Here is an 11,080-nt window from a genome sequence, read left to right as displayed (position 1 = left end):
ACAGCTTGACAAGGGAAAAGATGGGAGCCCAAGAGGCCATGGGTATAGGGGCAAGGCTGGGCCCCCTAAGAATTAGGGGACGCCCATACCAGTGGTCTCAAAAGCTGCCAGGACTCTGGGCAAGCGGGGAGGGTGTCCGCTTCCCCTCCTGCTTTATGCCCACCTAGGTGTCCCCATCACCACATTCAGGGCCACTGGCCACAGCCACAGGCTCCCCAGAGGTGGAGGCAGGTAGGAGAGCAGGGCTGGGGCTCGAATGCGGCGGCTTACGCATAAACGGGAACACCCTGTGGACGAGAGCGGACCTGAGCACAGGGCAGCTGTGAGGGGCCTGCCCGCCTCACTGCCCCGGCCGCAGGGCATGGCCAAGCTCACCGTCTCTTGGCATCGGGGGGAATCACAGCTTCTGCCAGCAGGTCTTTGTATGCGGCAGACTTCAGGAACCTCGGGTAGGAGTCCTGCAAGAGACGGCGTTTGGCCAGCTTCCGAGGGGGGTCCAGCCTGGCACTGCTGGGGCCCCAGCCAGCCCCAGAGCCCCTTCAGTGGACGGTGATGGCGGCAACCATCCCAGACCTGCCCTGACCAAGTCAGACAGACTCAGGGAGACCTGGGCTCCTGCCCAGTGGAGCTATTAACCCTCAAAAGTGGGCAGGGGCCCAGTGCCCATGCTCGGAGGGGTGAACCATGGGACCTCCAGCGGGAAATCCCAAGTAGTGCCTCCCCTGGTTCTCGGTGTACCCCCAAGAGTGAGGGCGAGAAAAACTGTATGGTATCCAATAAAGAAAGAGAGAAACCTATGAACCTAATTGTTTCTATTTTTTAAAGGACAATAAATATGAAATTTTAAATAGTTAATTTCAGTGGGAAGACGGGAAGACTGAGGAAGGACTGGGATATAACTCAATTGATTTGAAATGTACCTTCTTTGTAGGTTGGATTTTGAACCTGGGTAGATACTTTACATAATTACAAAATAAAACAACAAATAATCAATTCCTGAACATTGAAGGTAAAGTGGAACAAGTGAGCTGGTGACCGTCCAGCGGGCGACGCCACCCTGACCACACCTAAGGAAGCTATTCGAGGGGCGTCCCCGGGACGGTATATACACAGGACCAGGCCAAGAAACACGTAGGCCACTTCCAGTGACTGCGCTTAGACGGCAGTGCCGTGCTGTTCGGTTCCGACTCCTGAGCGAAATGTGAGGAAAAGCAGGAGAGTCGTTGCGTTGGTGCTGCGTCAAACCACGATTCTCAGAGGGTCGGTGAGGAAGTCGGAGAGGGGACGGAGATTGTAACGCTGGGTCTGAACGAGTGTGTCCGCGTGAACAACTGATACGCTCTGCTTCAAACACTCCCGTGCCCTGATTCTGCTCACTGAAAGGCCTGCAAACAATCCAGGTGACAGCGAACACGTCTGGCGCACAGGTCGATTTCTAAAGAGCCTGGGAGGAGGGCCGGGGCTGCCGACGGGAGCGGTGCAGGGGGCCCGCGACACGCCGCTGCAGATCCCAGAACACCCCAAGTGCCTCGGCAGCCAGCCGGTGCACAGCAAGGAAGAACAAGAACTACGGGGAATGAAACCCGTCATCTGGTGAGACGGCGGATTTACCGCGGTATTAAAAACATCTCAAACTCACGGACCACCCCTGGCACACACAGTGGGTCCAAGTCATTATTCTGAAAAGGAGAAAATAAGAGAAGGAATCGGGCATCGACTCTGCCTTCCCTAGATGACCGAGCCACAAAGACTAGGAGAGGGCAGACGCCTCCGAGACGTGAGCCCAGAAACAGGCAGGCACGGGCCGGCCAGCCACGGCCAGGGGCTGCTCGCGACACACACCGAGAGATGGCCGGGCCCCATGTGCCTCCCGACGGGAGAACCCCACACCGTCTCTGAAGAAAAACACTGTCCACAACACCAAACACACAACAGAACTGAAGACAAATCTGACCCAGTCTGAAACATCGCTACCGATATTCAGAAACACAGATGGCAGGGAGACACTCCAAAGACCCCGCGAGGCACCACTAGTGTGACCCAGGCCACAACACAGGACTGCAACTCCTTCAGAACAAAACCACACTTTAAAACGAGATTTAAGGGGCGCCTGGGTGGCACAGCGGTTAAGCATCTGCCTTCGGCTCAGGGCGTGATCCCGGCGTTCTGGGATCGAGCCCCACATCAGGCTCCTCTGCTATGAGCCTGCTTCTTCCTCTCCCACTCCCCCTGCTTGTGTTCCCTCTCTCGCTGGCTGTCTCTCTCTCTGTCGAATAAATAAACAAAATCTTAAAAAAATTAAAATAAATAAAAAAAATAAAAAGAGATTTAAGAGGGGTGCCCAGTTCGCTCACTCAGAAGAGCGTGCAACTCTTGATCTCAGGGTCGTGGGTTCGAGCCCCATGCTGGGTGAAGAGATTAAATAAATAAACGTAAAAAAGAGGTTTGGGGCGCCTGGATGGCTCAGTCGGTGACGCGTCCGACTCCAGCTCAGCTCAGGTCTTGATCTCAGGGTTGTGAGTTCAAGCCCCACGTTGGCTCTGCACTGGGCATGGAGCCTACTTTACAAAAAAAAAAAAAAAGAGGTTTAAGAGATTTATTAACCAATTCTAACATATGTACCTTGCTTTAGACCCAAATTCAAGCAAAGTGAAAAGAAAATAGATAAATATTTATAGGCTGTGGCATTTAGAGAAGACCCCAGAGATATCTATACCCTAGCCCTGGACCTGTGCTTGGGGACAGAGGCGGGGAGATGTGCTGGATTGGACAGCCAGGCCCGCGGGCACCAGGGGCCTGAGTCAAAGAGGAGCCTGCAGGAGGACAGAGGGTCAGGCTGGAGAGGTTACCTGCCGGCCTGAGGACGCAGGAGGGGTGGCGCATGAGGAGGCACCGTGTCCAGCAGCCGGGAAAGGCCGGACACGTGATGGCCCCGCCCCGGAGCCTCCAGCAGGGGCCGGCGCTGCCCACACCCCGACGTTCTCCCCAGGAGACCCGTGCGGGACTTCTGACCCGCACGCTGGGACGGACTAGAACGTCGCCGTCGTAAGGCCCCGGGCTTCGGGCAACTGTTACGGCAGCAACACGAGACGAAACACTTCCTAAAATCACAACTGGACCTCTCCTTACGCAAGAGGCTGGGCCAGCCCTCAGCCCCTCTGAGCCTCAGTTTGCTCCTCCGTAAAGTGGAGCTAAGCTGCGGGTGGAAGGCGGGCGCGGCGGCAGGTGCTGGCCCAGCGGGGAGCGCTCCCGGCCCGCACGCTCACCTTCTTCATCAGCATGTAGATGTGCAGCTGGGCGTCGTCCAGCACGTAGCGGTGGGGCTGCTGCAGGCCCTGCAGGGTCCGCTCCATCGTCCGGCTGTCGATGTTGACCCAGCGGGCAGCACCAGGGGCCAGGAACTGCCTGTGCCGGCGGAGGGGGGAGAGGGACAGGCCCAGCGGCGGGGCTCCACGCGCTCGCCCACCGGCCGGCCGCCCCCCGCCCTCGGCGCTCACCGGTACACCGCGTCCACCGTGGCATGGATCTGGGCCTGCCCTCCGTGGCGCAGTTCCTCACACGCCTCCCAGAAGCTGAGGTTCTCAGCTGCAGGTCCACACGCCAGGTGAGGCCCACCCGCGCTGCGGCCGGGGCTGGCAGAAACCTGGACGGTCCCCGGCAGCAGCTTCCCTCCCGGGGGCCTCGAGCAGGGCATGGGGCTTCTCACCGCTGAACTCGGTCCTGAGGAAGTCCATGAAATGGGCCCGTCCCACGGGGTCTTCCAAGAGCTCCTGGAAGCTGAAACCCCATCGCTCCACACGGAGCTTTGTGGGCACAGCCACACTGAGGGGATGGGGGGGGCCGGTCAGGAGCACAAGGAATGCGCCGGCGGACGGGAGGCTGGGGAGCAGGGCCCCCTGCCCACCCTGGGCTCACCTGGGTGCATTCAGGGTCCAGTAGGTGTCATCGTCTGTGACCCAGGGGTTGCTGGGCAGGCACCCTGACACCATGGGGTCGTGTGGTCCATGCTGGCTGGTGAACTTCAGGTACCTAGGGGGTGGGGGGCGGTGCCAGGGGCCAGTGCAGGGAGAGGCTGTGGGGACAAGGGCACTAGAGGAAGGGTCTGCGCTCTGGGCCCCCCAGCCCACTCACGCCTCGAGGCAGACGGAGGACTTCACCCGGGCCCTGGTCAGGGCCTTCCTGCAGCGTTCCATCTAGGACGTGAGGCCTGTGAGATGGGGCCTGGGCTGGGGGTCCACCAGCCCAGGCCCCTCTCTCCCCCACCCCCACAACCTACCTCCTGCTTGTAGAACTCCGTATTCTTGGTCTGAAAGGGGCCGAATGGGCTGCAGTTAGAAGGCGGGCCCCGTGGGGACTGACAACCCACCCTGGGCTCATGAGCCCATCATCCTGGGGCTGGTGTAGAATGACTCAGGCCCCCTGCCTTGCCCCTTGGAGCCCCTTCCTCTAAAGGAGGGGTCTGGCTTTCCAAGAAGCATCTGGGGGCCTCTAGTCCAGGGGTTTCTGGAATGTTCCATGGAGCCCATAGGTTGTCAGAATTACCCTGCAGTTCCCCAATTGTCCCTATTTCATATTTTCAAATGTATTTAGGTCATTTTTAAAAAACCAGCAGCTACAGGAGAGATAAGGCCACAGGGTCACAGTGGGGGACGGTCTTGCTGACTTGAGCTCAAGGTTATCCCATCCTGTTCGGAGCTCAGAGCCTGCCTGCCGCATCCTCAGGGCCAGGTGGACGGGCTGACCCTTCCCAACACACACACGACCCTCAGAGTGCCTGGGATCTCCACTGTCGGTCTGGGCTCTCTTTGGCCAACCTTGTAACGAGAAAACTACAACCTACGGTGGAGAACTATAACTTCAAAGTCAGGAGGAAGCTTTCTCTGTAAGACACTAGATACTGTATATTTGGGGTTTGTGGGATTGGAACAGAGGGCTCAGCTGGTACCAGGTCTGGACATGTCTGTCCAGAGGCCACTGGAGGCCTTGGCGGGAGGTGGCTGGCTCAGCCCAGGCCCCTCAAGCCCATGGCTCTGCTGGGCACTCTCCAAGTCCCCTGGCCCCTGAGGCTGCCCCAGCCTGGAGAAGAGCTCCCACCCTTCCCAGAGCCCCATCACACTTACTTGCACCCAGTGTAGCAGATTGGGGAGGCAAGAGGTGAGAGCAGAGGCGTGGGAGTGGGGGTGCAGGCAGGGGCGAGTGATGCCAACAGCAGAGTAGGGCCTCTCGGTGTCAGGGTCAAGTGCCATTTGGATGGATGGATGGACGGACGGACGGACAGACGGATGGGCAGCCCCCAGGTTGGGGTGGAGAGACATGTATGCAGGGTGGTGGGGAGACATGTATGCAGGGTGGTGGGGAGACATGTATGCAGGGTGGTGGGGAGCGTGTGCGGGGCCCTCACCATCTGCACTCCCTCAGCAGCGCAGAAGCTACGCTCTGGACCCTGCTCCAGGACGCTGGGGACACCTGGCTGCAGAGGGAAGGCCGAGATGGGGGTACGACCCAGGTGGGGGCGTCGAGACCCAAGCTAGCCTTGTGTTCCTGCCCCCCACCCGCCTCTGTAAACTGAGGCTCTGCACCCACACGTCATCCTGTAACACGGAAACCGACATTCGGAGGAACCGCAGAGTCTGAGACTCGAGCCCCTGAGCCAAGTCTCCACCTGTCCCACCCCACAGGGACCTCACGTCGGCGAGCTCACCTCCCTGCTCTGCTCCTGACTGCTCGGACCCCAAACCCAACCACGCTGCGGCTTCTTCAGTAGGCTGTACGCCCAGGGGGCTCGAACTCACAACCCTGAGGCCAAGAGCTGCACACTGCACTAGCTGTGCCAGCCAGGCGCCCCCCCTCACCACCCTGCCTGAGACAGTCGCTTGCCACGCATCTAGCCGCTCCATCCTCAAACACACATGCTGTCTGGCCTCTTCCCTCCGTGGCCCAGGGCACGGCCCTTATGCCCGCTCACCCGGGAGCTCCAGCTGCCGTTCCCAGTCCCCTCCACTTGGACCCTCACCCTGCACGGCCCTGGCCTCAGCCCACACACACACCCCTGGGGCCACGTCCACTTCTTCCCCCCACCCCACCCACCTGGCCCTCCAGCAGAAGATGAGCAACCATCTTCCAGGGACAGCCCCACCCCCACCCGGCGCGGGCGCGTGCACACACACCCCGATGAGGTACTGGGCCTGTGGGTGGCTCGCTAGTTGTTTTTTCACGATTTTTCCCGTAGGAACTTTCACTCACGGTGGTTGTGAATGCCCCACAGCCCCCCACAGAGGGGGACTGCAAACCACCTGCCCAGACCCCGGTTCTGGGTAAGGCCTAGCTGCAGCCCAGCGCCCCCAGAAGTCCTTGGCCGGTGACCTCAGTCCCTCGATGCTGTAGGTAAGCATGGCCCCACTGTGCCTCCTCATTTAGGCCACAAAGAAACTGGTTTGTTGTGGCGTGTGGACGGGCCCTGTGATCTCTGGGTTCTGATGGGTCACAGAACTAGAACTTCCTGCTGGGACCCCCAAAGCCACATCCTTACCACAGGCTCAAAATGTAGGTCCAGAGAGAGCATTTGAGGGAAACACACTGCCTCCACGCAAGACCTGACTGCTGTACGAGGAGCCACGCCACCCCTCCCCACACACAAGGGGGCTTACCGGGGGCCTGTTCACCAGCCAGTATGTCTGCTCTTGGCATGCAATGACCAGCCTGTCCCCCTTCCTGCGCTGCTTAGCTGCCCTGGGGAGGGAGGTGGCGTTGGGGGGACATGGCGCCAGGCCAGAGCCTGGTGGGCAGCCAACCCCGGGCCGTGCTGTCTCTGGCCCCACGGCTCCCAGTGCCCGATGCGCTAGTCCTGGGCCTGCAGGGCACTGCCCCCTCGGCGCCCACCTGACGTGAGCAGGGCGAGATCTTACCGCAGCTGCTCTCGGGCCTGCATCACCACCAGGTCCCACATGTGGCTCATCTTCCTGTGCAGCTGGTCACAGTGCTCCTGGGGGATGTGGAGGTCTCCACTGGGTAACCCCTCCCGTGTCCAGCTCTGGGGTGCAGACCAACCACCCCCCCACAGAGACATACGGGGATGATGTGTCTGCGTGTCTGCACTGTCCTGGGGCCTGGGTTGTGTGCTCCAGGGCAAAGTGCGAGGCCCCGGAGCCAACCCAAGGGCTTGGGTTCCTCTGGCTGGACTCAGCCAGTGGGGGAGGAGGGCCCCACCTTCTCGTGGCCGACCAGGGTCCCCTGCTTTCGGATGTTCTTCTTAGTCAGGTAGATGGCTGGAAGGACAGGGGGCCAGACTGCAGAGGAGAAATCTCTGCCCCTCGTCCACAAGGCATCATTCGGGCGGGAGGGCAGCAGTGCTTCGCACTTGTCCCAGGTCAGCCCCCTCCTCCCCACTCACCATAGTCCAGCTCAGCAGCTGGCCACAGCGTGCTCGTCCAGAAATAGGGCGTCTGCTATGGTGCAGGGACACGGTGTCCTGGACCTCCTGGGCCTTCCCCACCCCAGGAGTTGTTCACCTTCACAGACCCCTTGGGAAGAGACTGGGCTGGCCAGGTGGTGCCTCAGAATCTGCCTGTCTGCCCCCAGCCTGGAGACTCACGGACCCCGGCCATTTTCCCCACCTGGAACTGAGCTCCACTCACCCCTGGGGGCCTGGTGCAGGCACTGCCTCCTTGCCTGGGCTCCCTGAGTCCCTACTGTCTGGTGGGGTGGCGTGGGGCCCACCCAAGCCATGCATGTACTCAGTCTGTGCTGAGGATTGTGGGTGAGGGGCGCTGTGGTCAGGGAGGCCAGGCAGGGGCGCTCTGTCGTGATTGGGGTTACACACCGAGATGCCAGGATCCCGTCCTCAGGTGCCGCACCGGCTTCCTCATGAGTGGGGACTTACTTAAGGGTCCTCAGGGGAACCATCAGAACCCTCTGCAGGTACTAACCCTTATGGGGGCCCTGCTGCGGCCTTAGAGAAACTAAAGGTCTCTCCCCTTAATTTGGTCCTTCTGCTGCAGGGCACTTACAGTCCAGACTCTTGGGGAGGGGCCGTGGACCCAGACATGCGATGACATCACCACTTCCTACTCCAATCCCAGCACCCCCACTTCTGCAAGTCCCCTTTAGCTGGGCTGCTGGTTTGGGGTTAGTTGCACCTGACCTGAAATCTGTAGGGTGTGTCATCTGACCGGAGCACAAGGCTGGGGGGGTCGTGCAGAGGGTATAGGTAGCCGTGCTGCACTAGGAGACCACCCAGGTGCAGCGCCTCTGCGGGGGAGGTCAAGGCGGTGAGCTCCCAGCCTGGGAGAACCAGTCTGGGAGCTCTCCTTCCCCAGGGCATTTGGCTTGGCCCTGACACCTGGGAGCCCTGGGAAGGCCCAGCCTAGGCCATCAGCACAGGGACCCCAGGGCAGGGGGCGGGACGAGCAAGGGGCTGACCCCCTTACCCTCTTTGGAGACGCAGTACTTGTGGGCCAACCACTCCACGACGTCGCTGCCTGCACAGCAGAGACGGGCATGGGGGAGGGGCGGGCCGAGGCAGGGCCTCCACCAGCCCCGCACCGGCGGCCGTGCCTCACCAGCCACGGTGTGCGGTATCACGGTGACGAGCAGGCGTTGGCCCCGCATCTTCACGCCCTGGTCGGGGTCCTGCATGCTCACGACCACCCGCTCCATCTGGGCGAAGGGGGGCCTTGAGGGGCTGTTCCTGCCGGCCTCCCCCGCCCCAAATCCTGAGGCCCCGCAACGCGCCGGGATGCCCGGGATCAGAGAGATCAGAGAAGATTAACGCGCATGACGGTGGGATGTGGGGCCGCGGCGGGCCGCAGAGCAGCGGGGGAGGGGCGGAGGCGAGGGCCACCCCCCCGCCGGGTCTCTGCCGCCCAGCCCCGCCCCACACAGGGCCGTCGCCCCCAGACCCGCGTGCACACTCGTGCGCACCCACCCCTCTCCTGCCGCTCCCGGCCTCGGACGCCCGGANCGCACGCCCTGCTCCCGCCCCGCTCCCCGGCGAGCTCGGCTCCGCACCCCCGCCGGCCCCGGCCGCGCTAGCCTCAGCTCCCGCAGGGTCTGGGGTCTGGGGTCTGGAGTCTGGAGAGGCGGAGGCCCGCGCCCGTGGGAGGGGCCTTGCACCCGGACGGTGGGGGGACCGTGAGGGAGGCGGAGCTCAGGGGGCAGGTGGGGGCTCCGGGAGAGGAGGGTCTCTAGGAGAGGCTATTTGTGGGGGCGGCGGGGTGCGGGGGAAAACAGGTGAAGGCCTGCTGTAGTGCCCGCCTTGTACAGCCCGCCCTGGGCAGCCTCCTCGGGGCGCGGCCACGCCAGCGGTCAGGGCGCGGGGGTGGAGTCAGGCGAGGGCTCTGACTGCCCCAGGGGTGTGTCTGTGATTGGGACGCCTACGTCACGCCGGGTCGGTGCCTCCAGGCTGGCGCGACGCTGCACAGCTGCGCAGGTGTGCTGGCTGGGGGCCCATCGAGGCCCGGGGGAAGATGGCAGGAAGCTCACTACCCCCAGCTGCACAGAGACCCGGGCAGGACCAGCTGGGGAACAGACGGAGACTCCACGGACGCCGGCCATCTGAGCCCTTTCTCTCCCTGCTTCAGCAGCTTGGCCATACCACCCCGGAGCCCCGTTGCTGGCCTTTATCTTTTCTTTCTTTTTTTTTTTTTCTTTTAAGATTTTTATTTATTTATTTATTTGAGAGAGAGAGAGAGGGCATGAGCCGGGGTGGAGGACAGGGGGAAGCTGCCTCTATCCCTGGACCCTGAGATCATGACCTGAGTCAAAGGCAGATGCTTCACTGACTGAGCCATCCAGGCGCCCCCATTTTTAAGTTCAAATCGGTCTATTTCTGCTTTATTGGAGATAGAGTCCCCCTCCTCCCTCAGGCGGTGCTGGGGACAGGGCAGGGCAGATAGGGTTGGCCATCCACCTACAGGCTTAGACTGATGCATTTCCACTGCTCACAAGGCCAGGTCCAGGAAGAGCTGGGGCAGGGGAACTGGAGGGGGGTGTCCTACCTCTACCAGGGTACCATCCTCCCCTAGATCCCAGGGAATTCCCAACCATCCCCGCACACACAGGTGGGGTCAGGCCGGTCCCATAGCTGTCCCCAGCCTGGACAAGTGGCTTCCCTGACTAACTACCCTCCACCCCTACCACCAGCGAAAGGGCAGCAGAAATGGGGCCCTAGAATGGCCTGGTCCCCAGCTGGGGAAATGCCGCCTTGGGAAGACTGTGGACAGGTGGAATTCCAAGGGGGAAAGTCCCAACCCAAGCCCACATGTCCCCTAGCACCCATGGCCCTCCTCTGCAGAAATTTTGGGGGGTGCAGTTGGGGGAATCATAACACGGCCCCCCGACTGGACTCTGGTGGGGGAGGGGGGCTTCATCCAGGCTAGACACTCAGGGCAGAGGAGACTAGAGTGGATGGGTCTGTTTGTGAAGCCAGGGTGGCAGGGGGACCGTCTCTCTCTTGTTTGAGGCAAAGGTGGGTATGATGCCTGGGTGTCCTCAGAAAGGGGGGGGGGGGAGAAGGAGTATACAGAAGGAGGGGGACTCAGGCTGGTGCTCTGCTCCCTCCACTGCCCCCACTCAGACCTTGGATCTGGCTGTCCCCAGCCTGAGGCCCAGCTCACCCCGTTCCCGTCTCAGCCCGCCACCACAGGATTCGGCTTTGGATCAGTGTCCTTTCCTCCTCAAGGACAGGGCGCTCCATTACGGTCTGGGCGGGCGCACACAGCCTAGGGACCTGCCGCACACTCCCGGAGCCCAGTCCACAAACATCAGAGGAATGGCTGTGTGACTCCATGTTGCCTCTCACTATGTGGGTGGGCCCCTCGTCCCCGGGTATGTGGACACAGGTCCCTCTGTGCGAATGCCTCTGGGATGTGGAGCCAAAGACTGCACACTCACCGCCACCCACATCCCCCAGCTCCCAAGGCTGGGCTGGCTCCAGGGTCCCCTCTGCCCAGACAGAAGATCCGGTGGGGGTGGGGAGGGGAGGGGAGGGGACTGTCGAGCCCCAGGTGCGGCCTGTAAAAAAAAAAAAAAAAAAAAAAAAAAAAAAAAAAAAAAAAAAAAAAAAAAAAAAAAAAAAAAAAAA

The 11,080-nt window shown here is 61.2% G+C and overlaps 1 protein-coding gene across 4 annotated transcripts; it reads right to left on the bottom strand.

Annotated features, from left to right (window-relative positions):
* Window positions 1-117: 117 nt before the first annotated feature.
* RGS11 (regulator of G protein signaling 11) lies at window positions 118-8,931 on the bottom strand. Of its 4 annotated transcripts, XM_002920190.4 has the most exons (16): window positions 8,559-8,931; window positions 8,427-8,477; window positions 8,141-8,247; window positions 7,391-7,442; window positions 7,207-7,265; window positions 6,906-6,982; window positions 6,648-6,729; window positions 5,402-5,470; window positions 4,277-4,306; window positions 4,132-4,193; window positions 3,916-4,029; window positions 3,707-3,822; window positions 3,498-3,585; window positions 3,267-3,405; window positions 376-458; window positions 118-287 (listed from the first exon to the last, which is right to left on the bottom strand). In XM_002920190.4, exons 1-16 carry the CDS (start codon window positions 8,653-8,655, stop codon window positions 164-166), a joined length of 1,350 nt encoding a protein of 449 aa, XP_002920236.1. In that variant the 5' UTR covers window positions 8,656-8,931; the 3' UTR covers window positions 118-163. The 4 variants fall into 4 exon arrangements, with proteins under 4 accessions (XP_002920236.1, XP_019656198.2, XP_034526628.1 ...); XM_019800639.2 differs by having other exon boundaries at window positions 8,427-8,931; XM_034670737.1 differs by lacking the exon at window positions 5,402-5,470 and having other exon boundaries at window positions 8,427-8,931.
* Window positions 8,932-11,080: the final 2,149 nt, after the last annotated feature.

Source organism: Ailuropoda melanoleuca, chromosome 10 (assembly GCF_002007445.2).
Source record: "Ailuropoda melanoleuca isolate Jingjing chromosome 10, ASM200744v2, whole genome shotgun sequence".
Taxonomy (NCBI): domain Eukaryota; kingdom Metazoa; phylum Chordata; class Mammalia; order Carnivora; family Ursidae; genus Ailuropoda; species Ailuropoda melanoleuca.
This window is presented reverse-complemented; position numbering and strand designations above follow the sequence as displayed.